The sequence below is a fragment of the Oryx dammah genome, unplaced genomic scaffold (assembly GCF_014754425.2).
Source record: "Oryx dammah isolate SB20612 unplaced genomic scaffold, SCBI_Odam_1.1 HiC_scaffold_5, whole genome shotgun sequence".
NCBI lineage: Eukaryota > Metazoa > Chordata > Mammalia > Artiodactyla > Bovidae > Oryx > Oryx dammah.
Window position 1 is genome coordinate 97,773,580 of NW_024070189.1, and position 27,667 is coordinate 97,801,246.

General features: G+C 55.2%; 2 protein-coding genes across 7 annotated transcripts; one reads left to right on the forward strand and one right to left on the reverse strand.

Annotated features, from left to right (window-relative positions):
* The first annotated feature begins 873 nt into the window (after positions 1-873).
* On the forward strand, positions 874-18,625 carry ADGRE5 (adhesion G protein-coupled receptor E5). 4 transcript variants are annotated; one of them, XM_040240925.1, is made up of 20 exons: positions 874-994; positions 5,399-5,449; positions 5,668-5,787; positions 6,336-6,491; positions 9,735-9,866; positions 10,387-10,533; positions 11,380-11,526; positions 11,614-11,660; positions 11,790-11,867; positions 13,751-13,928; positions 14,014-14,121; positions 14,527-14,741; positions 15,296-15,478; positions 16,469-16,660; positions 16,874-17,100; positions 17,204-17,270; positions 17,405-17,496; positions 17,583-17,751; positions 17,841-17,945; positions 18,035-18,625. In XM_040240925.1, exons 1-20 carry the CDS (start codon positions 955-957, stop codon positions 18,062-18,064), a joined length of 2,484 nt encoding a protein of 827 aa, XP_040096859.1. In that variant the 5' UTR covers positions 874-954; the 3' UTR covers positions 18,065-18,625. The 4 variants fall into 4 exon arrangements, with proteins under 4 accessions (XP_040096859.1, XP_040096860.1, XP_040096862.1 ...); XM_040240926.1 differs by lacking the exon at positions 9,735-9,866; XM_040240928.1 differs by lacking the exons at positions 9,735-9,866; positions 10,387-10,533 and having other exon boundaries at positions 6,336-6,502; positions 11,391-11,526.
* Positions 18,626-18,728: 103 nt separating this feature from the next.
* Positions 18,729-27,307, reverse strand: DDX39A (DExD-box helicase 39A). 3 transcript variants are annotated; one of them, XM_040240936.1, is made up of 11 exons: positions 27,166-27,307; positions 23,016-23,224; positions 22,760-22,887; positions 21,507-21,599; positions 20,962-21,145; positions 20,169-20,287; positions 19,708-19,839; positions 19,503-19,612; positions 19,258-19,402; positions 19,000-19,147; positions 18,729-18,882 (listed from the first exon to the last, which is right to left on the reverse strand). In XM_040240936.1, the coding sequence occupies exons 2-11, from the start codon at positions 23,221-23,223 to the stop codon at positions 18,866-18,868; spliced, it is 1,284 nt and encodes a 427-aa protein (XP_040096870.1). In that variant the 5' UTR covers position 23,224; positions 27,166-27,307; the 3' UTR covers positions 18,729-18,865. The 3 variants fall into 3 exon arrangements, with proteins under 3 accessions (XP_040096870.1, XP_040096869.1, XP_040096871.1); XM_040240935.1 differs by having other exon boundaries at positions 23,016-23,227; positions 27,166-27,302; XM_040240937.1 differs by lacking the exon at positions 27,166-27,307 and adding an exon at positions 25,010-27,136 and having other exon boundaries at positions 23,016-23,227.
* Positions 27,308-27,667: the final 360 nt, after the last annotated feature.

The following is a 27,667-nucleotide window of genomic DNA, read 5'->3' on the forward strand; positions in this document are numbered from 1 at the left end:
AATTCCAGGGACAGAGGAGCCTGGTGGGCTATAGCTTCACAACTGAGAGACTTAACATTTTCTTTCACTTTCTCTAGGTGAATCTGGCCTTGCTCAGATTAAGTGCTTTACAAATAATAGTGTTTTTTTGTTTGTTTGTTTTAAAAGATGAGATGGTTTCAGAGACAAGTCAGTCACATGACTAATTAGAAAAGGAAACAACTCTCCTATGATGTGATTTCTCTGTTGATTAACGCAGTGTCCATGAATCCCTGAAATATGTCTCCCACCAGGTGAAACGCTGGCCCAGAAAAGGCCAGCTCCTGGACCTCGGACCTCCAAGGCCCTGGGGCCCCGCAGTTCCGCTTTCTTGGCGCCAGCCAGCCTGGCTTCCACGAAGGGCCCCTTTAAAATGCCCCACCCCCCGCACAGCTCTCGTGTGGACTCTGGCCTCTCTGGGCCTCAGTTTCCTCATCTGGAAAACAAAGGAGGAAGTTCCTGTTAGCGCAGAAACTGGCGTTAGAGATTCAACAAGACAAGGCAGCCAATACAGGGTGGTCCCCGCAACGTGGGAGCCCCGAGTTATTTCTGAGCGCGGCCCCTCCCCAGCCTACACGCCTCTGGCCAGACAAGGCAAGCAGGTCCTGGCAAGACTCCTCCCCGTCCTCTAGCCTCTGGGATCCGCCAGCCGTTTTACACAGGGGCCAGAAAGTGCACACACCCAAAGGGCAGGTTGTACCTTAATGTGTGTGTGTGCGCGCGCGCGCGTTAGGCGCCCCTGGGTCTGTGTTTTCGCTCCACTTTCCTGTTGGCTTCCAGCTGCCCCGCCAGTTCCGGGGAGGGCCCTGGGCTCGCGGCTGCTCCCCCGCCCCCCTTTATAAAGGCCAGGCGGGCCTTGGGAAAGCTTGCACAGCTGCCCGGCTCGGCGACAGAAACAGCCCTGCCCCATTTGCTTCCCCTGCGCCAGCTCGGACCATGGGAGGCCCCCACGGCGGCCTCTTTCTTCTCTTTCACGGTGAGCGCTCTGGGGCCCTGAGGGGTAAGGGCAAGCGGCCAGGGAGCCCCCGCACCCTCTTTTCCCTGGAGAAATGCGAGGTGCAGCTGGCAGCTCTGGGGCCAGCCTGGAAGGGAGCCACATGGCCGGGCTTGGGGGCGGGTGCTGAGGGGGCCTGGGGCCAGGGGCCAGGCACCCCCACACCGTGGCAGGATTCTCCGGCATTTTCTAGAGCCTGTCCCTGTCTCCCAGAGAAATCGCTGAGCTCTCTGAACTGCTCCCAAAGTGGGAGACAGGTTTGGGAAAGGAGGAGGGGCAAAAAGGGAGTGCGGAGACCTTCTCTGTCTCTCTCTCTCTCTCTCACACACACACAGGTGGCGGCTCTTAACACGGGTTGTAGGGAGATGCTGGGGGGCTAGAGGACTGGGGGGCGGGACCTCTTCACTGCCAGATGGGGGTACCCCCAACATGTCCCACACTGTCTCAGTGGCAAAATCAGCCCCAGAGACCCTCATTCTTGCTCCCCCGGACCCAGCTGGGATTCAGCTGCAGGCGGGTGGAAAAGATTTTACCGGCTCGGCGCTGGTGGCAGGTTTGAACTTTTGCTGTGACTTCCCCAGGGCCTCCCCTTCCCGCCCCACCCAGGGTGGCTCTAACGGTTATCTGGGCAGCTGGTTGCCTAAGCAACCAAGCAACAAAGAGAATGAAGAAATGGCGCTTGAGGTACCAACCAGGGCTTCCCAGGTCGCCCTGGGACGGGATTCCCCGTGCTGGCCCAGGTTGGCAGGCATAAGCTCAGTGGCTCCCAGGCGGGGAAGCTAGAAAGAGGAGTCTGTGGGTCACACCTGATGGAGAGGGGAGTGGTGTGTCACTGGAGCTGAATCTCACTGCCTCTGAGCCTCACTTTGCACATCTGTAAAATGGGGGTAAGACCGATCTTCACCTTATTGGGCTGTGTTAAGTGAGTTCCAAAGCAAACTATTCCTGGTTCACAGGAAGAATTAAGTAAACAATATTTTTATTGGCTCCGCGGTAAAGAATCCACCTGTGATGCAGGAGACATGGGTTGGATTCCTGGGTTGGGAAGATTCCCTGCAGGAGGGCATGGCAACCCACTCCAGTACTCTTGCCTGGAGAATCCCATGGACAGGGGAGCCCGGTGGGCTACAGTTCATAAGGGTTGAAAAGAGTCAGACACAGCTGAAGCAACTGAGGACACGCACGCTGTTATTTCACTGGCGGGTCTGGGGGGAGACTGGAGGGTCTGAGGAGGAGGAGAAAAAGAGGATGCCCGCCCTGCCCCCACCCCAGGAATCTAACCCCTCAGGGCTCGCCAGGGGGAATGCAAACCAGATGGGACTGGGCGCAGATGACCAGCAGCTCCTCTCCCAGCTCCTGTTTGGGTGACTTCCAAGGACCCAGATGGAGAAATCGTGGCCTGGGAGCCTCTGTGGTGGGGGAGCAGAGCCCGACCCCGCCCTGGCGGAGGGCATGGGGCTCAGAAGAGCTGTCCCGCCCCCACGCTGGGATATGGGGTCTGGGAAACTTGACCCCATTCCACCTTTTTAAGTGTTGTCACTTTTTGTTTTTTATTTGTTTTAGGCTCAGCTGGGTCCTCACTGCCGCGAGGACTTTTCTCTAGTTGCTGTCAGCGGGGCTACTCTCTCGTTCCGGTGCACAGGCTTCTCGTTGCAGTGGCTACTCTTAGAGGCACGTTGGCTCAGTAATTGTACCTCCGGGGCTCTAGGGCACAAGCTCAGTAGTTGTGGCGCACGTAGTTGCTCCTCGTCATGTGGGATCTTCCCAGTTCTGGGCTCAAAACCATGTCTCCTGCACTGGTGGGTGTGTTCTTCATCACTGAACCACCAGGGAGGCCCCAGTTCCAACTTTCCCAAGCTCCTCTGTTCACCAGATTCTTCCTGAGCCTTTTCTGGGCTCCAGGCCTCAATTCCATCTGCAGAATGGACACAAACAGGGCAGTTGTGAGCAGGAAGTTGGGAAATGGGGACGAATCAGCCCAGGCTGCATCTTGCTGCGGTGGTGGGAGGGGTGGGGGACGGCAGTAATTTGGGGGCTGTCCTGCAAAGAGGAACTGAGTCCCAGCTGAGGGGGGAGCTAGCCAAGCCCTGTGACCAGAGAGGAGGACGAGAGAAATCCGCAAACGAGGAAGGGGAAGGGCATTCCAACCTCGGTTTACCCGTGCTGAGAGGGCTTCTGGGAGGGACTCCATGCCCACCGCCAACCTGAGGGTATCACGTTTGGACTTAGGGACTGAGTGGCCAGGGGACCCTCTGGTCTGCTGACCCCTCACAGCCCTTTAAGCCGTGCTCACAATGACAGACCCCAGAATTCCCCTGGAAGCTCCCTCCAGGGGCGACAAGTTGTGAGTCATGCTTTCCCTTGGCCCAGGAAGTGACTCACTCCTGCCCTTCCTCCTGCCCCCATCCGTCCGCCCACTGCCCCCTTCTGGGTCTCCCTGGATTGTTGGGGTCTGTGCTGCCTCCTACAGCATTCCCAGGTGGGCAGGGACTAGGTGCCTCCCCCAGGCCCTCCATGCTTCCCCCTGCGGCTGCACTGTCCTCCTCCTCCCTCCCCCTTTGTTTCCATCCTCTGCCTCCTAATTGTTTGCCTGTCTCGCTCTCAGTCTCCACATCTCTGTGTTTCTTTGTCCAATCTGTTTCTCTCTTGCTGAGTTCCCTATTTCTCTGTCCGTCTCTCTCGTGGCACAGCCACTAAGTCGTGTCCCACGCTTTGCGACCCCGTGGACTGTAGCACGCCAGGCTCCTCTGTCCTCCACAGTCTCCCGGAGTTTGCTCAAATCCATATTCATTGAGTTGCGGATGCTATCTAACCATCTCATCCTCTGTCACCCGCTTCTCCTGCACTCAGTCTTTCCCAGCATCAGGGTCTTTTCCGATGAGTCGGCTCTTCCCCTCAAGTAGCCAAAGTTACTGGAGCTTCAGCTTCAGTCCTTCCAACGAGTATGCAAGGTTGACTTCCTTTAGGACTGGCCATCTCTATCACTGCCTGAACTTCTGCCTCTGTCTTTCTCTCCATCTGTCTCTCCTCATCTCTCTCTTCCTCCCTCTCTCTCATCTCTATTTTCTCCCCATGTCTTCTTGTCTCTCTCTCTTTGGGGAATTGTAAGGAGATCCCCATCTCTGAAGGCCCTGATGACTTGAAGAGGCCCTGAGAGTGGGGTACCCCTGGGTGGTAAGTACAGCCAGAGAGGACCCCCTTCCAGCAACATCCCCAGTGTGAACCCACAGCATTTTCCTGTGCGCTGGGGTGGGGGCAGGGGGAGCCCAAGGTGAAATATCGCCACTGGGTCCCAGGACAGCCGTCAGGACTGACCGACACGGGTGTGGGGTGGGTGAACCTGTGTCCCTGAGGAAGGGTATGAGAGCTGGTGGATCTTAGATTCAGGGTTGGGGGTGGAATCTGAGAAAACTGCCTGATCTTGCCCCCTCCTTACATAAAGAAACATTACCCAGGGAACTCTACTCAACATTCTGTGATAATCTCTATGGGAAAAGAATCTGAAAAAAGAATGAATATATGTACACGTATAACCGAATCACTTTGCTGTTCACCTGAAATTAACCCAACACCATAAATCAACTATACTCCAATATAACTTAAAGAAAAGAAACGTTGATGACAATACACTTTGATGCACCAGGCGATATTTGCAGGCTTAATTCTCACAGTACTCTAGCAAATGGGTCCTGTCATCATCCCCACTCTGCAGAAGGGGAAGCTGAGGCTCTGAGAGATGAGGTTGCCTGACCGCAGTCCAGGATGAGACCTGGGGCCGCCTGGCTCCAGTCTGATTACTGAGCTGCTGCCCACACAGGTCCCCAGGAGCTGGGACCCCTCGGTGCCTGGAACTCTTCCTCATCCCTCAGTTTCTTTCTTTCTCTCTGGCTGTGCTTAGTCTGTTGCTGGGCACAGGCTTTCCCTAGTGGTGGCTCGCGGGAACTGCTCTCTGGCTGTGGTTTCTGGGCTTCTCACTGAGGCGGCTTCTCTTGCTGTGGAGCACAGGCTCGAGGGTCCTCGGGCTTCCGTACTTGTGGCATGTGGGCTCAGCTGCTCCGTGGCATATGGGTTCTTCCTGGACCAGGGACTGAACCCATGTCTCCGGCACTGGCAGGTGGATTCTTTATTATGAGCCACCAGGGAAGCTTGCCATCCCTCAGTTTCTGAAACCCACCTCCAGGTGACAGGTGGCAGATCCCCTGGCCGTGGCTGTTCATTCGCAGGCAGATGCCACGTACCCACTTTCTCCTTGAGCAACGGACAGAGACAGAGCCCAAGCCTGGGAGGGGCCGAGAGCCCCCTCTTCCTCGTTTGCATTACTCTGGGGACTGCATCCGCCCTTCCCTGCTCGGTGGCCCCTTTGACACCCCGCCCTCTCTGTTCCAGTGTTGTGCTTCTTGCTGACTCTGTCGGAAGTTGGATCCCAGAACAGCAAGGGTGAGTCTGCTGGGAGCAACTTGGTCCACAGCTGGAGCCTGGGGAAGGGGCCCTAGACTTCCGCCCGCACCCCTCAGCCCAAGCAGGAGACAAACCGGTTACAGGGGGAAGGCCAGGGTCACGCCTCCCCAGCATCCCGTCTCCTGGAGTTGATCCTGTCCCTGTCCCCAGCCCCTGGCTCAGCCCTCACCTTCTGACCAAGGTCTCCATCCCCACAGCCTGCGCTCTGCGGTGCCCTCCGAACTCCTCATGTGTCAATGGCACTGCCTGCCGCTGCGCTCCAGGATTCATTTCTTCTTCTGGGGAGATCTTCACCGACCCCTTGGAGAGTTGTGACGGTACAGCAGCTTGGGGGTGATGGCGTGACATGCAGAGATTGTGGGGTACAGTCCAGTGTTTCTGGGGGACATGGGTGTTGGTTGGGGGACTCAGCCTTTGTCCTCAGGTCCATCATCAAGGACAGAAAAAAAGAGAAAGGAAAAGATATGAAGATGGAGAGATGAGACATGAATACACATGGCTTCCTGGAGAGAGGGCAGCTGGGTCTCCAGGAGTCTGGAGTCTGTGCCTCAGTTTGTCCTTTCAGGACTGAGGAGGGGGACACAGAGCTTCTACCCACAGCCCAGTTCAGCACTTCCCACTGTGTCTAAATCTGGGGTGACAGCCAGAGGGCCAAGAAGAACAGAGCTGATTGCACAAGCTTCAGGAGTGGCTTGCTCCAGCCACAGCCCAGTCTCAGCTGTCTGGCCTGAGAGTCTAATTCTTTCTAAAAAGATAGTGATTAAACTTCAGGCCCAAAGCTGGGGAGTCAGGTAGGGGTTGGGGATCTCTGCACTGACCAAACTTGTGCCTTTGGGCGGTAACCCTTTGCCCTGTTGTGCTCCAGACATCAACGAGTGTGGCCCGCCCTCGGCAGTGGACTGCGGAAGCTCAGCAGACTGCTTGAACACAGAAGGGGGCTACTACTGCACGTGCAGCCCAGGCTATGAGCCTGTTTCTGGGGCAGCGGTCTTCCGGAATGAGAGTGAGAACACATGTCGAGGTAAGAATGAGGCTGTGTTTCCCGCCTCTCATTCTTGAGGTCTGGGGCCTCAGGTGCTGAGCCTCAGGTGCTGAGCCCTTCCTGCAGCATCCTGGTTTCAGGGGTGGCACCCAGGTCTGTGTTGGGACAGGTGTACCTATGTCTGTGCAGCTTGCACAGAGAGGCAGAGTGGCATGATGAAGCAGGGACCCAGGACCTGGCTTTGCCCCCTGATCTCTCTGTGTGTGACACTAACCAGGATACTGATTCAGAAATCACTGTTTGGGACCTCTCTGGTGGTCCAATGGTTAAGAATCCACCCTGCAATACACAGGACATGGGTTCAATCCTTGGCTAGGGAACTAAGATCCCACATGCTGCGCAGCTCAGCCAAAAAAAAAAAAGAAGTCATTAACATGTGAGATGTGATAATATAATTGTGAGTTTATGCTTTAAACAAACAAAAAGAGTGTCTTTTACAGATAATAACAAAAGTAGCTTTGCCTTTTACTAACTGTGTGATCTTGGACAAGTTACTTCACTGCTCTGTCCCTCAGTTTACCCATCTGTAAAAAGTGTGTGACAGCGGTGCTTACCTCATAGAGTTGCTGGGGTATAAATAAGAAGAAGAATAACAAAGCACAAAACAGTGAGGGCTGTTGGCATTTTAAATTATGGTCATCATGATCTAACTCACCCTCTCCAGGATGGGCATCCTCGGGGCTCTGCCCCAGGGTGGGTGCTCAGGAGCAGCTGTCCTGTCCACTCCCTCACCAGGGACCTAGGAGGAACCTGGCCTCCACACATCACTAGGCTTTGCCCCCTTTCCAGTGGGAGAAGATAGGCAGGGGAAGGGGCAGAGGAGACCAGCAGTGGGCAGACAGGACTCCAGAGAGGGCTCCATGGAGATGGTTAGACCTGAATACAGAGGATGGGGAGGGGAGGAGAGGGAAGGTGGGAGGTGAGAAGGGGGCTGAACCCAGGATCCAGAGGACTCTGAGGAGGGTCCTTTGACCCACTCTGCTGCCCAGAGAAGAGACCACAACCTTGGTCCCAGCCCCTTCCCTCCTGCCCTGCAGATAGAGGGCAGCAGAGCCTCCCTGGTGGGAGGAAAGAGAGGTCCTGCATCTGTGGGGTCTCTGCTGGTTCACAGGGTCCTCTGTGGGTGGATGTTGTGCTTGAAACATATGGCCTGGCCAGAGCCTTCACGTGAATAGGGAAAAGTTCCCTGTCGTCTCATTGAACCGTGTGTTTGGGGAATGGAGTGTGAGCTGGTTTTCACCTGCTTCCTTGGCTGGATACCCTTGTGCAGTGATCAGCCTGCACAACAGTACATGGTGGTCATGGATCCCACTCAGTATGCCTGGACTGGGTGTGCTGCCCACCCACTGTTGCGAGTTTTTCTAGAGACATGCATGAACAAGAGTGAGTTGGGAGAGGGACCTCCAAGGGCCTCAAGAAGGGTGCCAGGTGGAGAGCAGCCTACTGACTGGGACTAAAGCCTGCCGCCTGAAGACCTAGCTCTCTGGCGGGCTCAGCTGGACTGTCTGTGCACCCCCATTTCAGCATTGCAGCCTTTGCTGCACCTGAGCATGTGTCCATCCGTGTCCAGGCTGTGGGGGCTGCTCCCTGGCTTCCTCACCCCACTTTCTCTGGCATCAGAAGGCCGTCCTGTGCATCTGCCTGGTCTCCCAGCCCTCTCGGAACCCCAAGGCTCAGAACCTCTGCAGAGGGGCTCTTCTGAATGTTCAGAACATCCACCCCACCGTCATGTGGCATCTTATTTGCATAACACAAAGGAGAGGTGACATTCAAGGTACTCAGTGTGGTCACAGCACCGTGTGTCCCAGAGCCGTATCTGTCCTCTTGCCATTGTTAATGACTGCTGGGAGGAGACCTGCCCCCCACTGGGGCCTCTGACACCTGGGTCGTGGTGGACTCTGGGGACCTGTCTAGAAATACTGAAGGAGGAGATTCAAGGAACAGTCCAGGGTCCCTGGCTGGCCATGCCCCTGGCCCAGCAACCTGCCTGGAGAAGACGCCTTCTGTCACCCTGACCCACATCTCAGCTTCTCAGCCTCCATCTATTTCCCCACCCCAGCCAAGGCTCCACCCTGACCCTCCCCAGTAATTTCAGTTCACAGACCTGAGGCAGTTCTGATGACCGAGGCCCGGGAGGATGTTGTGTCAGGGGTGTCCCAGGGTGACATCACCCCCCAACCTGCTGCAAGAGTCAGTTGAACAAAGAGGCTTCCATCTGGACCAGATGATGAGACGTCGTCGGAGACCGCTGCCCCTGGCCTGACCCTTTACTGAGGAGACCAGTCAGGGCCCCACAGTGACCCAGACCACGTGGGGACAGAAGGTGGAGGCTGAGCCCCACCCAGCAGGATGCACAGATCTGCGTCTCCAGTGGGAGGCCAAGTGCCAAGATGGCAGAAACACCTGCCACCCTTCACCCAAGGGCACCTGCTCCCTGCTTCAGCCACCCAGCCTTTGCTCATTGTGAACTTCGCTCAGATATGGATTCTTACCACTTCCTGTCAGTCTGTGGGAAGCCTTCATGGGAATCAGAAAAAGGTACCTGCATAGCCCCAAAGCTGCCTGGCCAGACACCAGCCCCACTGTTGAGCACAGCCTGGCGCCCACTGCCTGGGTGTCCCTGACCTTTTTCTGTCATTCTCGTTTTCCATGCCACTGCCCCAAAACATTGTCCTTGAGCTGCCTGACTCAGGGGTGGATCTTGGTCCATCTTCAGGGAGCTGGAGCCTCAGAGTTAGCAAGGACAGGAGAGTGCTGTCTTGCTGGAGTCCGCAGGATCCAAGGAGAACTCAGATGGCAGCCCTCGCCCTGGGGGAGTCAGGACAAAGTCCATCACTAGGAGCCAAGATGGGCCCTGCTGAGGGAATGCAGCTGCCCTCAGCTCCCAGGAAGGCCCACCCAGTCCTTCGTCCAAATCCTCAGACTGGGACACAGGCAGCTGTTATGTTCCTATCCAAGCTGGGAGCTTCCCAGGGAGGCTGAGGGAGCCAGAGCTGGCAGACGGGGAGGACTGGGCCACTTCTGGCCACATCTGGACAACAGAACATCTGGGCCACCATGCTCACCATAGGATGCCTCCATGTGAATGAGGAAAGGCCCTCACTCACCAGGGAAGAGAGTGGGCCCTTCTGGATCCTTCTATACCAGAAAACGTGGCCAAACTGCAGGCCCGAAGGCTGTCCACAGCAGCAGGTATCCATCACGCTCTCCTTCCCCTTGCAGACGTGGACGAATGTCAGCACAGACCCCGAGTCTGTAAAGGCCGCAGCATCTGCATCAATACCGAGGGCAGCTATACCTGCCAGTGCCCACCCGGCTTGGAGTTCAACCCAGATGACCCGAGGCATTGCACAGGTAGAAACCTCAGCAAGAAAGGGTGAGGCGGGTCTGGAGCAAGGGAAGGAGCCGAGGCAGTTCCTGGAGCCCAAGCAGCAGAGAGGAGACTCAGGTTCCTGTGACGACAAGGGTCTGCCAGGGCCCTGCCTGAGGATCGCCTTCCCGAATGGTCCCACCACGGACCAGGGAGACAGCAGAGACTTCAGGCCTCAAACTTGGCTCTATGAACATCTCCCAGACCTCACCCCTTCTGCATCTGTCACATTCGAGCAGAGGAAGCTCTCACTTCCAGTTCCTAGAAGGGGAACCTTGGTCCAGGGCTGGTCTGGAAGTCCAGCCCCTGTGACTCAGTTTCACTCCTAGTTTTTCTGCCTATAAACTGAGGACCATGGCCCCTACCACGCCCATCTTACAGGTGTTTTAAGAGTCCAGTTGAAGGTCACCAGGTGCTAGCACGTGAAGTCACAGTGGGGTCCTTGGTCCTGGGCAGTGAGAAGCGGAAGTGGCGGTAATGCTAACCCTCTGGCCTTGTCCTCAGATGTGAATGAATGCACCTCGGGGAAAAACCCATGCCACATCTCCACCCACTGCCTCAACTCCGTGGGCAGCTATGAGTGCCGCTGCCGCCCCGGCTGGAAGCCTATTGCTGGATCCCCGAACGGCCCAAACAACACTGTCTGTGAAGGTTCGGAGCTCAGATGTTACACTCTTGGAGTGTGCGTGCATGCTCAAGTCGTCTTGTCCGACTCTTGGCGACCCCATGGACTATAGTCCATGGCATTATCCCAGCAAGAATACTGGAGTGGGTTACCATTTGCTCTTCCAGGGGATCTTCCCAACCCAGGGATTAAACCCACATCTCCTGGGGCTCCTGCACTGGCAGACAGAGCCTTTACCACTGAGCCACCTGGGAGCCCACACTCAAAACATCCGATCACATATTCAGTGGCACCCACACAAACCAAACAGAATGAATGCTGGAGGTGTCCTGCTATGCCAGGCATTTATTCTTGTTAATTAAATGTGATTAATGTGTTAATTAAATGTAAGATCTGGGGGGGTCCTGGAGAAGGAGCTGGGGTACGAAGGGGAAAGCTCCCAGGGATTCTAGGCAGCAGCTAACTGTTGTTCAGTTGCTAAGTCCTGTCAGACTCTTTGCCAACCCATGGACTGCAGCACCCCAGGCTGTCCTTCACTATCACCCGGAGTTTGCTCAAACTCATGTCCACTGAGTAGGCGATGTCATCCTCTGTCGTCCCCTTCTCCTCTTGCCAGCATCAGGATCTCTTCTAATCACTAGAAAAGATACTTCAGTATTTTCACAACTTGCCTATATGTGCGGGGTTCTTCTGCTGTGTGTCAGAACTCTGCACGCTTCCCATAAATAAGCTTAGTGTCCGCCACTCGAGGATGTGTGGACACTGGTTGGCGTTACCTCCTGGGGGACTAATATGGGAAAAAGAGGGGCACAAGGAGGACAGGGGCCTCACAGGGCTGGGGCAGCGCCTGAGCTCCTCCTTCTTGTCCCCAGATAAGGACGAGTGCAGCTCCGGGGAGCATCGGTGTCACAACTCCACCGTCTGCGTCAACACTGCGGGTTCATACAGATGCCACTGCCGCCAAGGCTGGGAGCCTAAACCTGGATTTGGGGATAAGCAAAAGAACACCACCTGTAAAGGTACCTGCACTGCCCTGGCCCCAGGCCCCGCCCACAGCAAACACAGACACTGCCACAGCTAATGAACTGCTGTCCTGTCCCTTGCAGAGATCTCCTTCCCCCTCTGGACCGCTCCCCCTGGAATCAAGAGCCAGGTGAGTGGCCCCAGCGGGACCAGCGGCAAAAAATCCCTCCAACCAGCTCACCCAGATCACTCATTTTCCCCGAAGCTCCCCCACCCAGGATGAAACTCTCTGACTTCCCCACCTTTCCCCTCTCTCCAGAGACTCTCTGCCTTCTTCGAAAGAGTCCAGAAAATGAGCAGGGACTTCAAACCAGCCACGGCCAAGAAATCCATGCAGGTAAGGGCAGGACAGTGTGGGGTGGCGGGAGGATGTTTCAGTGTGAATGGAGATGCCCAAGCAGAGGCCTCTGGTCAAACGGATACATCTGTATACAAAAGTCACAGATTGCTGTTATTTAGTTGCTCAGTCCCTCTGTGGAATTCTCCAGGTGCACGCACGCACACACGCACGCACACACACACACGTTTGAGAGGAATATGTCAGTGGAATGGAGCAGTTGAGAATTCACCTTTGGAGCAAGGCTACAGAGTTCAAATACCCCTCATCCCACCCACTGCCAGTTCTTGCTGTGTGACCTCAGGCAAGTGACTCCCCCTCTCTGAGCCTCAGTTGCCTCACTTCATAAATTGTACCTGCTTCATCCAGTTGGGGAAAAGGTTTAAATGAACTAATAGGAGTGAGTCTCAAAGAAAAGTGCCTGGCATACAATATAAATACTATATGTCATATGTGCTTGGCCTGGTAGAAATATTGAGCCTCTAAAAAGATTATAATAATAAATTTTTTAAAAGAGAAATATGTGAGCCCTTTATGTCATTTGAATTTTTCCAGTAGCTGCATTTTTAAAATATAAAGGTAAAGAATAAATTTAAAGAGTAGAAGTATAAATGCTGGAGAGAGTGTGGAGAAAAGGGAACCCTCTTGCACTGTTGGTGGGAATGTAAATTGATACAGCCACTATGGAAGATGGTATGGAGATTCCTTAAAAAACTAGGAATAAAACCACCATATGACCCAGCAATTCCACCCCTAGACATATACCCTGAGGAAGCCAAAACTGAAAAAGACACATGTATCCCATTGTTCATTGCAGTGCTATTTACAATAGCTAGAACACGGAAGCAACCTAGATGTTCATTGAGATGAATGGATAAGTTGTGGTACATATACACAATGGAATATTACTCAGCCCTTAAAAGGAGCACATTTGAGTCAGTTCTAATGAGGTGGATGAAACTAGAGCCTATTATACAGAACAAAGTAAGTCAGAAAGAGAAAGATACATATCGTATACTAACATATATGGAATCTAGAAAAAACGGTAGGACAGCAATGGAGAAGCAGACGTAGAGAAACTCAAACGGGCTCTGTATCAACCTAGAGGGGTGGGATGTGTAGGGAGATAGGGAGGTTCAAAAGCGAGGGGATATATGTATACCTATGGCTGATTCATGTTGAGGTTTGCTAGAAAACAACAAAATTCTATAAAGCAATTATCCTTCAATTAAAAAATTAATTTTTTCAAAAAGAAGTAAACAAGTGAAATTAATGTGAAAATTGCATTTAACCCCATAGATTAAAACTATTAGCATTTCAATGTGGAGCCATATTTCAAGTGACATCTGGGGCTCAGGGCAACTGTTTCGGGCATTGCAGACTGAGAAGGTGCCTGCATGCATGCTCAGTCATGAACGACTCTTTGCGACCCCATGGACTGTAGCCTGCCAGGCTCCTCTGTCTGTGGGATTCTCCAGGCAAGAATACTTAAGTGGGTAGCCATTGCCTTCTCTGGGGGATCTTCCTGACCCAGGGACTGAACCCGCGTCTCCTGCATTGGCAGGTGGGTTCTTTACCACTGAGCCACCAGAAAAGCCGCAGACTTTAGAACAGGGCCTGACATAAAGCCAGTGAGTGATAAATGTTAAGCACTGTTGCTGTTATAATGTTGCTGTTATAATACGTGCACACAGGCACATGCTCAATCCCCTTACTCATCTTCTGGCTACTGCTGTGTCTTGATGATTCCCCTGGTTCTGTCCCCCAGGCAACCCAGGGGGTTCTCCAGTTGCGGGGGTGGGGTGAGGGGAGGCGAGATACCAGGGTCCTTCAGGCAGCCCCTGTGGTGCAGTAACCCAGGAGCTGTCACTCGTCACCCACAGGACCTCGTCAGGTCAGTGGATGACCTGTTGAAGAACTCAGGAGACCTGGAATCACTGGATCAGCCTTCTAAGCACGTCACAGCCACTCACCTGCTCTCAGGCCTCGAAGAGACCCTGAGGACCCTGGCCAAAGCCATACCTAAAGGCTCCTTCACCTACCGTTCGGATGACGGCACAGGTGAGACCACGTCCTGCTCCACCCCAGCCCCCCAGGACCCCATCCCACACCCAGAGCCCCCGATCACCATACTCTCTCTTCTCAGAGCTGTCCCTGGTGGTCCAGGAGCAGGGGAAAGGAAATGTCACCGTGGGCCAGAGCCACGCACGGATGCTGCTGGACTGGACTGTGGCAGCTGCAGCCGGGGAGTCAGGTAATGGCAGGCACCCAGAGCGAGCACTCCAGGGAAAGGGAGGGAGAAGCTAGGATACGGCTAGGATACAGGAAAGATTGAGGGAAAGAGGAAAGGGGGCGACAGAGGATGAGATGGTTGGATGGCATCACTGACTCAATGGGTGTGAGTTTGAGCAAGCTCCAGAAGATGGTGAAGGACGGGGAAGCCTGGCGTGCTGCAGTCCATGGGGTCGCAAAGAGTCGGACATGCCTGAGGGACTGAACAACAACATAGCTTCAGAATATGCAGCCACAGGAAACCGAGCCTTGGGGCAGGACTCTGGGCATCACGGCAGACGGGCGAGCTTGAATTAGACATCTTCAGAGGAAGGATGGGGCACGGAAGCAAGCAGAGCAGAAGGGAGCCAGCATGTCTGTCCCCTAGGCCCCTCCGTGGTGGGCATCCTCTCCAGTCAGAACATGAAAAAATTGCTGGCCAATGCCTCTTTGAAACTGGACTTGGAGAAGCTGAAAGAGACCTACGAGAGTCCTGTCCGAGGTGCCAAGGTCACGCTTCTCTCAGCGGTCAGCTCTGTCTTTCTGAGCAACACAAACACTGAGAAACTCGACTCCAATGTGTCCTTTGCCTTCACCCTCCATGTGAGTCCTGGGGTGGGGAGGGCAATCAGCCACACTGCTCACCCCATAGCCAAGGTCCCTGTGGTCTCTTAGCAGCTTTCGTTCCCCCACCCCCACCTACTAGGCTGCTTCCTTACACGTGCCTCAGGGCCTTGACACGTGCCCTCTGCCTGGGACACCTCTCTGCCAAGATTCAGTCCTTAACCTGTCAACTCGTTCACATGTCACCTACTCTTCTAGGCCTTCCTGGACCTGCTTGTTTAAATTACCATCTGTAATCACACCCCACCTTTCCCCTTTGCTCTTTTCTTTCTCATTCAGCACCTGCTAACACACTATCTAGTTTACTTATTTATTAGGTGTATTATTTTCTGTCTGTCTCCCCCACTAGAATGTCAGCCCAGAAGGACAGGGATTTCTGTCTCCCCAGTTCACTCCCAGGTCCCCTGGCCTGGCACACACAGTTGGTGCTCAGTAGACAACTGTCAAAGGAGAAGCAGCCCTCTTTGGGGTCCACCCAAGCCCAGTACCCATGAGAGGGTTCCAGGCTAACTTCTATGACCACCTCTCCCTAGGAACAGCCTGAGCTCAAGCCACGGCAGGAGCTGATCTGTGCCTTCTGGAAGAAAGACAGCAACGGGAACGGGTCCTGGGCCACCTCGGGCTGCTGGAAGATGGGCAGCGGCAACGGAAGCATCACCTGCCAGTGCAGCCACCTAAGCAGCTTTGCCATCCTCATGGCCCACTACGACGTGGAGGTGAGCAGAAGGGGCCATCCTCAGAAACCCACTGTGGCATGGCTGGCTCAGGCGGGACAGGCAGCTGGTTTCAGTGGAATGGTCCCAGAGGTTCCTCATGGTTGCACAGACCAGATGCAGCCCCTTGCTTGGGACCCCTAGACCTCCACATGACTCAGCAACTAAAGAGAGTGGCCTGGCACTGCGGGCCTTACTTCAGCCAGTGCCCCTCTGATGGCCCACCCCCAACAAGTTGTTGTTTAGTCATTAAGTTGTGTCCAATTCTTTCATGACCCCACAGACTGTAGACCGCCAGGCTCCTCTATCCATGAGATTCTCCTGGCAAGAATACTAGAGTGGGTTGCCTTTTCCTCTTCTGGGGGATCTTCCTGACCCAGAAATCAAACCAGCATCTCCTAGTGCATTGGCAGGTGGATTCTTTACCACTGAGCCACTGGGGAACCTCCATCAAGTTGTTAAATATTGCTAAAAGCTCCTGAGGGATCCATAGATACACTGGGCCATGTGAATACCTGGAATGGGTCAGGCAGAGTAGGGGAGGCTGGCGGTCCAGGCCCAAGGCCCAGGAAGGACACAAATGTGGGTTTTGATGAGCTCATAGTTGCAGCGAGGTGTCGGAGAGGCAAGAGATGAGATGGAGATGAGGGTCAGAGAGGTGGGCTCATCAGTGTAGGGAAAGAAGGTTGCAGCCATTGAGGATACACGGGGGACCGTCTAAGGAGAACTGTCTGGGTGTGTAGTGGGGCACTCATCCAGAGGAACTGGGGATACCTGCTGCACACATGGGTGCCGGGGTGGTGGTATATAGGGTGAGAGACATGGTAGGTTTATTCAGATGTTGATGGTAGAGGAGGTGGAGGGAGATGAGCCACCTGATCAGAGTCCTGCAGGCCAGGTCCCAGGTGGGTGTGGGTGGGTGGTGGGGCCCACAAGGAGGGCAGGAAGGCCTCAGGGTGCTGATGGAGTCCCGCCCGCCCGTGCTGCATCTAGGACCCGAAGCTGGCCCTGATCACCAAGGTGGGACTGGCGCTGTCGCTGGCCTGCCTGCTGCTGTGCATCCTCACCTTCCTGCTGGTGCGGCCCATCCAGGGCTCGCGCACCACGGTGCACCTGCACCTCTGCATCTGCCTCTTCGTGGGCTCCGCCATCTTCCTGGCGGGCATCGAGAACGAAGGCGGCGAGGTGAGGCCCTGCCCCGTGGAGCGCCCCCCTCGCACCTGGGCGCTAGACCTGCGAGGGCCGGAGTGGAATAGCTCCGCCTACTCCCAGCTGGGTGGGGTGGTCGGCCTCCCCTCAGCGGAAGCATATGGTCCTGCCCATTCACTGTTTCTGCGTTGTCCCGGACCCGCCCACCGCTGACATCACCACCCCGTCCCTCCGCCCTCCCCCGCGCAGGTGGGGACACGCTGCCGCCTGGTGGCCGTGCTGCTGCACTACTGCTTCCTAGCCGCCTTCTGCTGGATGAGCCTCGAGGGCGTGGAACTCTACTTCCTCGTGGTGCGCGTGTTCCAGGGCCAAGGCCTGAGAAAGCTCTGGCTCTGCCTGATCGGTTACGGCGTGCCCCTGCTCATCGTGGGCATCTCGGCAGGCGCCTACAGCAAGGGCTATGGCCGCGAGAAATTGTGAGCGCGAGGTGGTGGGAAGGCCAGGGCTTGGGGGTTGCACAGAGCTGTTGCTCCCCTCTGGACTTACTGGGTGCTGACCAGACCCTCCCTTCTTGCCCAGCTGCTGGTTGAATTTTGAGGGTGGCTTCCTCTGGAGCTTTGTGGGACCTGTGACCTTCATCGTTTTGGTAACTCTCACCTCACCCCACCCCACACCCGTGAAAATCTGAAGCACTCAGCTCCACACTGAGCCCCTGTACCAGCTTTCTCCCTGCGAGTTCCAAGGATACCCCCTAATCTGAATTCTTTGCTTCCTGCCCAGGGCAATGCTATCATCTTTGTGATTACTGTCTGGAAACTCACTCAGAAGTTTTCTGAAATCAACCCTGACATAAAGAAATTAAAGAAAGTCAGGTGAGAGACAGGCAGAGAGGGGGGCCGACAGAAGAGGTGGGTGTGTGAGGTGGGGCCCCCAGCTGCAACTGGCCCCCTCCCTGCAGGGTGCTGACCATCACGGCCATCGCCCAGCTCTTCGTGTTGGGCTGCACCTGGGTCTTCGGCCTGCTCCTCTTCGACCCAGAGAGCTGGGTGCTGTCCTACATCTTCAGCATCCTCAACTGCCTGCAGGGCTTCTTCCTCTTCGTGCTGTACTGCCTCCTTAACAAGAAGGTGGGCCGCAGGCCAGGCTGAGGGCGGGGCCGGGACCCTCCTCCTGTCCTGGGCCCCTCCTCCCCTGACCTGGCCCCTGTGCCCCACAGGTGAGGGAGGAGTACCGCAGGTGGGCCTGCATGGTTGCTGGGAACAGGTACTCCGAGTTCGCCACAACCACCTCTGGGTCTGGCTCTAGCCACAATCAGACTCAGGTAAGGGCCGAGCCTGGGGTAGGGGGTGCAGGACAGAAGGCCCCCGGGTCTCTGGACTCCGTTCTGACGTGGTGCTCCTTTCTTTCCAGGCCCTCAGGCCCTCAGAGTCTGGCATGTGAAGACGCAGTCCTGGCCAAACCAGCAGCTCCTGTGGCCTCAGCAGCTTTTGCACACACAGATGACCTCCTCTCCTCCCTCTTTGCTCTGCTCCCTGCCTCGGGCCCCGCACACACCATGGAGAGGAGGGTGACAGCCACTATCTGGTACCGAACCCCTGAACACCCAGCAAGGGTGGAGGGTCGGACCTACTTCCTGCTGCCTCTCAGCTCCACCCCGGTCAGCACCCAGGGTAGGGGCAGCCCCCTCAAGTACACCAGGCCCGGAAAGAATGAGGACTCGTGCCCAGCCTGGCCCTTTCCTGTCATCTGTCTTTGCTACAGAAGAAGAGGCCAAGGTGCTGAGACTTTGCTTCTAGGGTAAGCTAAGACTGAGGCTCGGTGGGAGAGGGGCAGAGCCCTTCTCAGCCCCTTGCCGAACAAGGCTCATGGTACTAAGGCCCATCTGCCCCAGGGCAGAGGGTTCAAACTGATGTGAAGGCTGTGGACATTGTTTTTTTTTTTAATCTGTATAAGCCATTCAGTGTTGACACTTCAAGAATTAAATCTCATGTTGACACAGAAGGTGGCATGTCTTGCTGGCCAGAGGCTCACCGACCAGGCCATGGGCCCCTGGTATCCATGAAATGCAGTGAGCTGACAAAAACAGACACTGTGGGAGCCAGACTTCCATAATAAAAATGTATTTTTGCACAAATCTACAGCTTTTAAACAGTAAAATGAAAGGCCCAGTGTTGCCTAGAAAGAGGACTTGAAGCAGCAGCACGTGGGAAGTAGAGTGGCTCTGGTCGTCAGGGCATGTGGTTACCGGCTCTGCTCAACTGTGAGACACACACGGGGGACGGGGGAAGCCAGTGAGGAGGGGGCGGTGAGGATAGGCCCCACCACTGTCCCCCCTCCCCCGACCCCGGCACCCCAGCCCTGTCTGAGCCACTTACTGTATGTGGAGATGTCAATTTCTTCTGGAAGCTCTGCCACGTTCACTTCAAACCGGTCCTGGACATCATTGAGGATTTTGGCATCGTTCTCGTCAGACACGAAAGTAACGGCCAGGCCTTTGGTACCGAAGCGACCCGCACGGGCCACCTGCAGGGAGACAGGAGCAAGGGTCAGGCTGAGAACAGACAGAGGTCCCCATCCAACACCAACCCTGAGAAAGGGGCAGGAGGGAAGGGACACCCCCGGGGGCCACTCACACGATGGAGGTAGGTGTCCGAGTCCTCAGGCATGTCATAATTGAAGACGATGTTGACGCGCTCAATGTCCATCCCTCGGCCAAACAGATTGGTGGCCACCAGGATCCGCCGCTGGAAGTCCTTGAACTGCTGATAGCGCGACAGGCTAGGTGCGAGAGGAACAAGGGGTGGCCATCAGATACGGGGACCCTGGGTGGCATCCCCTCCACAGGGCCTGCCAGGGGCTGAGAGTGGCCCGCACTCACCGCTCCTCCTGAGCCATGCCCCTGTGGATGGCAATAGCTGGGAAGTTCTGTTCCACCAGGAGCTGGGCCAAGGCCATGCAGCGCTGCACTGACTTCACAAAGATCACAACCTGCAAGGGAGGGAGGGGCAGACCTGAGTCAGGGCCAGAATCCCTCCCCCAGGCCAAGAACCCCAGCACAGGCCACGGGAGTGCAGAAGCATCACCTGGTTAAACTCCAGCACATCCAGGAGGTCGAAGAGCTTGCGGTTCTTCTCACTGTCCTTGAGTTTCACGTAGTACTGCTGTAGCCCGTGCAGCGTGAGCTTGGTCTCGTCGTCCACAAACACCTCCATGGGCTGTGCGGGGAGGAGAGCAGGAAGAGCCAGGCGGGGCTTACTTCTGGGCCTTCTGCCTGCCCAGAACCTTCCAAAAGCGACTCCGTGGCTGCAATACTTCCAAGAGGCCTCTGTACCCCCAATACTTGTCTCCCAATAGCTGGATCTAAGGTCCGGCCCGGTTCAGGTGTAGACCAAGCTCTCAGCTCCCAGTTTGACAAGAGAGGAAGAGGCTCCGCCGGCCTTCCAGCATGCTTGTGCCATGAGGGCAGCGTGGATGTTGGGGAGCAGCAAGAGCCTGCACCCTCGAAGGCCGAAGCTACCGCACTGAGCTCTCCGCCATTACTCACATCTTGCATGAACTTCCTGCACACAGGTCGGATCTCCTTGCTCAAGGTGGCGCTGAACATCATGCACTGCTTCTCGTGGGGGGTCAGGCGAAAGATTTCCTGCACGTCCCGCCGCATATCTGGCAAGCAATGGGGCGTGAGCGCCTGCCAGACCATGAGCCCCACCCAAGACCGGATCCAATCCCTCCCAACCTGTGCCAGGGAGCTGCTGGCCCCATGACAAGGGCGGTGTGAGCGCAGACTGGCCGGAGGAGGGAACCCCAGGTGCCTGAGGGTCCGGACTTAGGGTAATAAGCACAGGCGCGGGAGGAGCGGCAATCCACTTACACGCTGCCAGAGCGGAGCAGCCGTGCCAGCGCGCCTCCAGCCACGCTTCAGGGTGGGGAGCCTGAGGCAGAGACAGCCGCTGGAGTGAGAGCTGCAGCCGCCTCCCAGGCACAAGCCCCAGTTCCCACCAGCCCTGTCTGTCAGGGCTCCCTGAGCGCAGGCGGGGGCCTAGAGCTAAACCAGCAGGCGGCAAGGCCACAGTCCTCGGCTAACACGGACATGTGCCCAGACATGGCTTATCTTGGGCCATGTGGTCCCACTCCAAGATCTAGCTCAGAAGCCGCAGTTCACTCTGCCAAATGCCAGGATTTGCCCGCAAATCTGTTTCCAGGAGACCTGACTGCCGGCCACCCACATGACCCCACTCTGGGGAAACCTCTGGCCTGCCCTCTCAGGGCCTGGCTCTGAAGTCTGGGGGATGCTGCAAGGGGCCTCCACAGCCCGCAGACCCGGCGCAGACACTCACCCAGCTGCTCCAGCATCTTGTCACACTCATCCAACACGAAGTGCTTCACATTCTTCAGGTTGAGGCTCCTATTGCGCACAAGTGCCAGGATCCGGCCCGGCGTCCCCACCACCACGTGGGGACAGTTCCTCTTCAACACCTCCTCATCCTTCTTGATGGATAGGCCCCCAAAGAACACAGACACCTATGCGGGCGGAAAGCTGCTGTCAACCATCTAGTGGCCAAAAGCTCACACCCAACTCTTGTGACTGCGGCCACTCAGTTCACAACCCTGAAAAGCCCCCACCGACACCCCAGACCTGGTGCCTGGGTACAGAAGAGGCCTGAGCCTGGCCCCAGCTCCACTGAAAAGCAGCCCCAGGACTGAGACTGGCAAAGGCCTCTGGGGGCCATTCATAATTCATCAGGCTTTTAAGGAGCGTAAACCACCACAGACCTCAAAGGCAGCCGCTGCAGCCAAGCCTGGTTAATGCCGGCTGAGCCAGCGCCGTGGCCAGCAAGGCTACAGAGGGCCACATGATGCCTCACTTGGCCTGGGGACTCACCTTGACGCTGGGCATGTATTTGGAGAAGCGCTCGTACTCCTTGCTGATCTGGAAGGCCAGCTCTCGAGTGTGGCACATCACAAGGACCGTCACCTGTGGGGCAGAGACCCTCAAGGCAATGTCCGAAGTCCTCCCCTGGCCAGAGCCCACCCTGGTGCTGGTCCCCTGGCAGCCCCCACCCCTTTGGGCCACTGGAAGGTCCAGTCCATATGGCCCCATCTTCTCCCAGTCTATCAGCTGCTGCTCACTCCCTGTATCTTATTTTTTTCCCTAGCAGGTGATAAGACTTACTGTTTGTTGTTTTTGTTTACTCCCTCAGTCACATCTGACTCTTCGACCCAATGGACTGTAGCCCATCAGGCTCCTCTGTCCAAGGTTGCCATTTCCTCCTCTAAGGGATCTTCCTAACCCAGGGACTGAACCTGCATCTCCTGCACTGGAGCCACCAGGAAAGCCCTCCCTACGTCTCCTTAGAGCTACTCAGGTGTGTCCCCCTAGGCCAGGGAGACACCTAGCTAACAGCTCCATGCTAACAGCTTCCCAAGCCTGCCCTTTGGCTGGCCTATGACCACCAGGGGGAGGCTACCACACCTTCCTGGCCCACAGTGCCAAGGACTGAGACCACACCATGACGTCCCATGAAACCCTGCCCTCCGAGACCACCCACCCTAAGGCCAGTAACAAGGGTGCAGGCACCCACACACCACCCAGGGAGGTGTGCCCCAGCATGTCAGGAACAGAACACCTGCACACGCCTCAATTACCCCCTCAAAATAGTGAACTACAACATTCAAGCATGAGAAGACAACTGTGTCCTGTCGGCAATAAAAGCAGTAACAAAACTGTGTTCAGTATAAGAACACCATCCCGTATATGCACGATCCAGAAAAGCACATGTGGAAGCAACAGCCATCTTGCCGGGTGGTCAGACCGGTCACTTCTCAGTTTTTCCTCTTGGCTTATCATTTTGGGGGCGATATTGGTAACAACTAAGTGTGTGTGCTAAGTTGCTCACTTGCATCCGACTCTTTGCGATGCCATGGACTGTAGCCTATGAGGTTCCTACTGTTCATGAGATTTTCCAAGCAAGAATACTAGAGTGGGTTGCCATCTCCTATTCCAGTAGAACTACGTACCGTACTTAATTTTAAAAGTCCACAAAGAGGATGCAGGAACAAGGATTTTTAACAAGACCACCCACGATTCCTGCTACATCAGGGAGCTGGGGCCTAGCAGGGAGGGTGTCCACCCACCTGTCCGTTGACGGGCTCAATCTGCTGCAGAGTGGCCAACACAAAAACTGCTGTCTTGCCCATCCCTGACTTGGCCTGGCACAAGATGTCCATGCCCAGGATGGCTTGTGGAATACACTCGTGCTGGACTGAGGGAAGAGAGCACATGAGCTATCAGAAACTGGACGGACGCTCCCTCCGTGCAGGCCCCTCACCTGAGGGGACCACGCCAAAGCAGTGGGAGCACAGAGGAAGGGAAGGACCCAGGGATGCGTACCCTCTGACGGATGCTCAAAGCCACAGTCCACTATGGCCCTCAGGAGCTCCGGCTTCAACAGAAAGTCCCGGAAGCCAGAGCTGTGGATGGAAACATAGGAACCCTTAATGTCTTTCTTGGGGGGAGGTGGAGCACTCTCTGGAGGTGCCTGGGGCTCTTCATCTTCCTCATAATCCAGAAGCTCGTTTTCCACATCCTGTTCCGCCATGCTGCTGATAACAGAGGAGGGGGAACAGGGCTCAGAGAAGCAACAACAGTGACTGATGCAGGCAGGAAAATTCCCAGAGCGAGGGGCAAGAGGGAGCCGGCTGCACAAAAGCTGCGAGCTGCTGACACAAGTCTGAGGCGGCTGAGGTCCTGGGGTCAGGTCTGGCCGCCCAGCCACTGAAGCCAAGACCGGACCTCATTCTCCGATCTCTCTCTAACTCACCTCCGCCACTGACTCCAACAGCAGGTCCCACTACCCCAGCTACGTGGCACTTCCCAGCTTCCACCTGTTGTGCCCACCTCTCCACCACCCTCCACCGAGCTGCCTCACCTCTCCCTGGGACCCTTCAGGACACAACCACAGGTGTACCAAGTGAAACCCCAATTCCTTTCCACTTGCAACCTCCCTCACTGGCCCCTGCCCACCCCATTCCATGCCACCCCCAGCCTCATTTGGCTGATGATACTCACTGAGCCTCTACCCCAGCTCAGGTCGCCCAGCCCCACAGGCATGACTCTGCCTGCATTACTTCTGGTCTCTGAACAAATAAATGCCTCCGTCTCAGCTCTACTGAATAGCCTCAGACCACCTAGTCTCAAGGATTCCCCTCCCCCTTCACTCCCCAAGGACCCCACCCTGAGCCTAGAGATGCAACTGCCAGGATGCTGGAGAGATGGGAGCTTGTGAGCTCGCCAGTGTCTACCCAGCCCCAGCTGCTCCTGCTATTTGTGGTTTGCACAAGGGAATAATTAAGTGCTCTCATGAAAAGACCTCCCATTGGGCCTGGAGCCAGGGAGAATACAGCCAAGATGGTAAAAAGAATTAATACAAAGTGCGATCACTTCCTGGCTTCATTTAATTCAGACACACAGAGCACCTAGTGGGTGCAGGCTACAAGGGACCCAAACATGAGAATACTGTCTTTTGTCCTCCCTGTTGCACCCCAGCCTCCAGTCAAGGGGGTGGTTGTTGTTGTCATTTAGTTGCTAAGTCGTTTCTCTTTGTAACCACGTGAACTGTAGATGGCCAGGTTCCTCTGTCCATGGGATTTTCCAGGCAAGAATACTAGAGTGGGTTGCCATGCCCTCCTCCAGGGGATCTTCCCGACCCGGGGACTGAACCCACATCTCCCGCATTGGGAGGCGGGTTCTTTACCATTCAGCCCTCAGGGAAGCCCAGTGTAAGGGGTGGAAGTGCTAAAAATAGTCCCTCTTCCTGAGATAGATCTTGATGGTCCCAGGCCCAATTTGTGGCCCTTTCGGCACTCATCCTCTGTGAGTATGCAGCCCCAGGGCCTTAACCACCTCCGTGCGGCCTTTCTATGAACAACCTCTCCCCTCAACCCGCATCTGAGAAAAGGCAACTCTGTTCTCTGAACTGTTCTGTCTTTTCTCTTTTCCTGTCCTACAGCCAATAAAGCCAAGCAGGTCCATCAGGCCACTTCTCCCCGCTGCTACGTCACTGGCTCTCAGGCCGCCATCACCTTTCTTTTTAGATTAGAGCAGCTTTATGGAGACATTCACATGCCATGCAAGGCACTGTTCAAAAGGCACATTTTCTTGGTTTCTTGTGCAGTCGCATCGCAGATACTTTCAACTGCTGCCACAATCACCTTTAGCACACATTTCCTCACGTCAATAAGACTGAATCCTTAGGCTACCATCCTGTGCCCCCCCAACTTACTTTGGCAACCACTAATCTACTTTCTTTTTATGAATCTGCCTATCTGGAACATTTCATATAATGGAATCATACAACATGTGACAGTCTGACTTCTTTTACTCACATAATTTTTCAAGGTTCCTCCATATTGTGGCCATGTATCAGTACACCATTCCTTTTTGTGGCTGATGAATATTCCTTTTTACTGGAATACTACAGTTCGTTTTAGCCATTGTCAGCTGATAGCCACTTGGGCACTGTCACCTCTTGCCTGGATTATGCCAAAAGCCGCCTTGTTGGGCTCCTTGCTTTCCATCTCCCACTCCCCCCTCAATGCCCCTCAGCTGCTGGAGGGAGCCTAAAAAAGCTGTCAGAGAAAGCCCCTCCTCTGCTCAACACCCTCCACAGGATCTCACTGTGTTCAGAGTAAAACAGTCTTCATCACAGCCTATCAAGCCCGGCACAACCTGACTCTCTCTATACTCAAGAGTTTGTCGCCCCCGTCACCCTCACACACAGGCCTTGCTGCTGAGCCTCAAACATGCCTCAGCACCTTTCAACTTGCTTTTCCCACTTTTTTCAGACCTCTGTTGTTTCAAAAAGGCGTTTTCCATTGTGTTTAGTCACTCTGTCATTTCCAACTCTTATTGACACCATGGACTGTAGCCCACCAGGCTCCTCTGTTCTTAGGATTTTTCAGGCAAAAATACTGGAGTGGGTTGCCATTTTCTCCTCCAGGGGATGTTCCTGACCCATGGATCAAGCCTCCATCTCTATGTCTCCTGCAATGCAGGCAGATTCTTTACCCACTGAACATCAGGGAAGCTGTTCTGTTGTTCCAAAAAGGCATATTCCAAAGTTGGGTCCAACTAAAGAAACACCCCCTCCAGTCACGCCAGCCCAGCACCCAGTACATAACAAGTAAACACTCAAGAGCAAATGGCTGAATGAATGGAATCAGAATCGGGGCCTCAAGGCAGAGTTTAGGGGCTAAGCAAGTATCCTTATGGGATTCTTGAAAGAGGCAATCCGATACAAGTACTGAGGATTCCTACTGGTGAAAACAGGAAGGCTCACATCAAGCATCAAAGAGAAGAAAAGGCGCCAGCAAAGGGCAGTCCAGAAACCACTAGTCCAAACCCTTTCAGGGGTTGGAAAGAACTGGCTGCTTGAAGCAAGAGGCAGAAAACCAAGCTGGTTAGGCCCAGAGCATTCATACTTAATTCGCTGAACAATAAGAAATCGCTGATTAGGTTTTTAGTTGTGACTCAATCAGGATTTGCTCAAGACCAAGTTACTCCAGAGAAGATGGAGTAAGTTAAGGGACCAGCAGCAGGGAAAACCAGACACCAAATCAAAGAGGGTTAACCACGGTGGGAGCATTGTTAGAGAGGGAAAAGAGGATGGATCACCCTACAGGGAAGGACCAACCCCTGGGGGAGTCTTGGACATAAAAGAGGCAGCGTCCTCTACTCTGGGCTTAAAATCCGGAAAGAGATGTGCATTCCAAACAATAAGAGAAGAGTTCGAAGAAACTCTTTTTGTTTTAATGGGGAGACAAATTTAATGACAGACTAAGCTTGACACACAAAAATTTCTAGGGACTGGCTAGACAGAACCTAAAAATCAAACCAAATTAGATCAGGACAGGATTTGGCGCTGTTTGCTCCACCCAGAAAAAGGGGCAGAGGCCTCAAGAGCTGATCAACTTGAAAGCTGACAGACGACTAAGTAACAACTCAGACCCTTTCGCGTACCCTTTTCACCCTGAAGTGCCCCCCAAGAGAATTTTCATTTAAGACTTTGTTTCTTATTGGAACATTTTTTGCCCTAAATCTCTGGAACCACGAATCCACCCCCCCGAAACTCAAAGCAAGAACGGAGGAAGAGTCTTTCGATCTTGAAGATCGCCACGTCTACCAGCTCCGGCTTCGCGCTCCGCGGCCCCAGACCCCCGCGTCGCCTCCTGACCCCTCCCCAAATCGTCTCGGGCTTCCAAGAACAGGCAGACTCTGCCCCAAGGTGGGGTTCAGCCTGCAGGCGGCCATGACAGCCCCTCCCGGAAGCGGACCCGTACCCGCGCACCAACGGCCGGTCTGCCCCTCGCGCATGCGCCCTAACGCCCAACGGCCGCCGACGCGCGCTCCGGACACCCCAACCGCCCCGCCTCCCCTTGTCTCGCGCCCGGTCTCCTTCCCTCAACCCCTGGCGTCTACCTCCCGCTCGCCCGCCGATCCGACGTCTCCGCACCGCGGCCCCGCGCCTGGGCCAGCCGCTCACCTGATTCCTCGTTCGCTTCCCCGTGCTGCGAAGAGAGCACCCGGCTCCGGTTATCGTTCTCGCGCCCCGACACGCGCTGTTGCGCTTCCTGCCTCCTGCGTCCGACTGCGGCTCAGCTCACTGGACCGCTCGCTTTTCATTCAAGACAGGCGGAAGCGGTGATTGGATTCTGCGGAAGGCGTCTGGAGGCTATTGGTGGAGAGGGGAAAAGGGCGTGCCTCATACCTCCGATTCATTGGTCAATCTAAAAGTACGCCGGAGTGGGCTGACCGAAGCGGGCGTCTGCGAGCGTACCGTCACGTGGTCGAGGTTGTAACCGGCTCGTGTGCCACCATATTTAGTACGGGCAACCGAAGCCGTGATGTGAGCCCAGGGTGAGTGTCTCGCCCTTAGGAAATATGGCCTCTACGCTGAGGAAAGAAGCTTTAGAAGTGGTCCTGCAGCGTAGAGGTTCTGAAAGGGTTCTGAGAAGGCTAGGGAGCTTGGAATGATACCAGCCTTT

Excerpts from the sequence above, each read along its gene's own strand:
- ADGRE5 (XM_040240925.1), top strand. The coding sequence starts at position 955 with ATGGGAGGCCCCCACGGCGGCCTCTTTCTTCTCTTTCACG. Across the intron at positions 5,788-6,335 it reads CCCCTTGGAGAGTTGTGACG|ACATCAACGAGTGTGGCCCG; the intron begins GTACAGCAGCTT and ends GTTGTGCTCCAG. Across the intron at positions 17,101-17,203 it reads GGCTATGGCCGCGAGAAATT|CTGCTGGTTGAATTTTGAGG; the intron begins GTGAGCGCGAGG and ends CTTCTTGCCCAG.
- DDX39A (XM_040240936.1), bottom strand. The coding sequence starts at position 23,223 with ATGGCGGAACAGGATGTGGAAAACGAGCTTCTGGATTATGAGGAAGAT. Across the intron at positions 21,600-22,759 it reads TTGAGCCCGTCAACGGACAG|GTGACGGTCCTTGTGATGTG; the intron begins GTGGGTGGACAC and ends TCTGCCCCACAG. Across the intron at positions 19,148-19,257 it reads CGGACACCTACCTCCATCGT|GTGGCCCGTGCGGGTCGCTT; the intron begins GTGAGTGGCCCC and ends GTCTCCCTGCAG.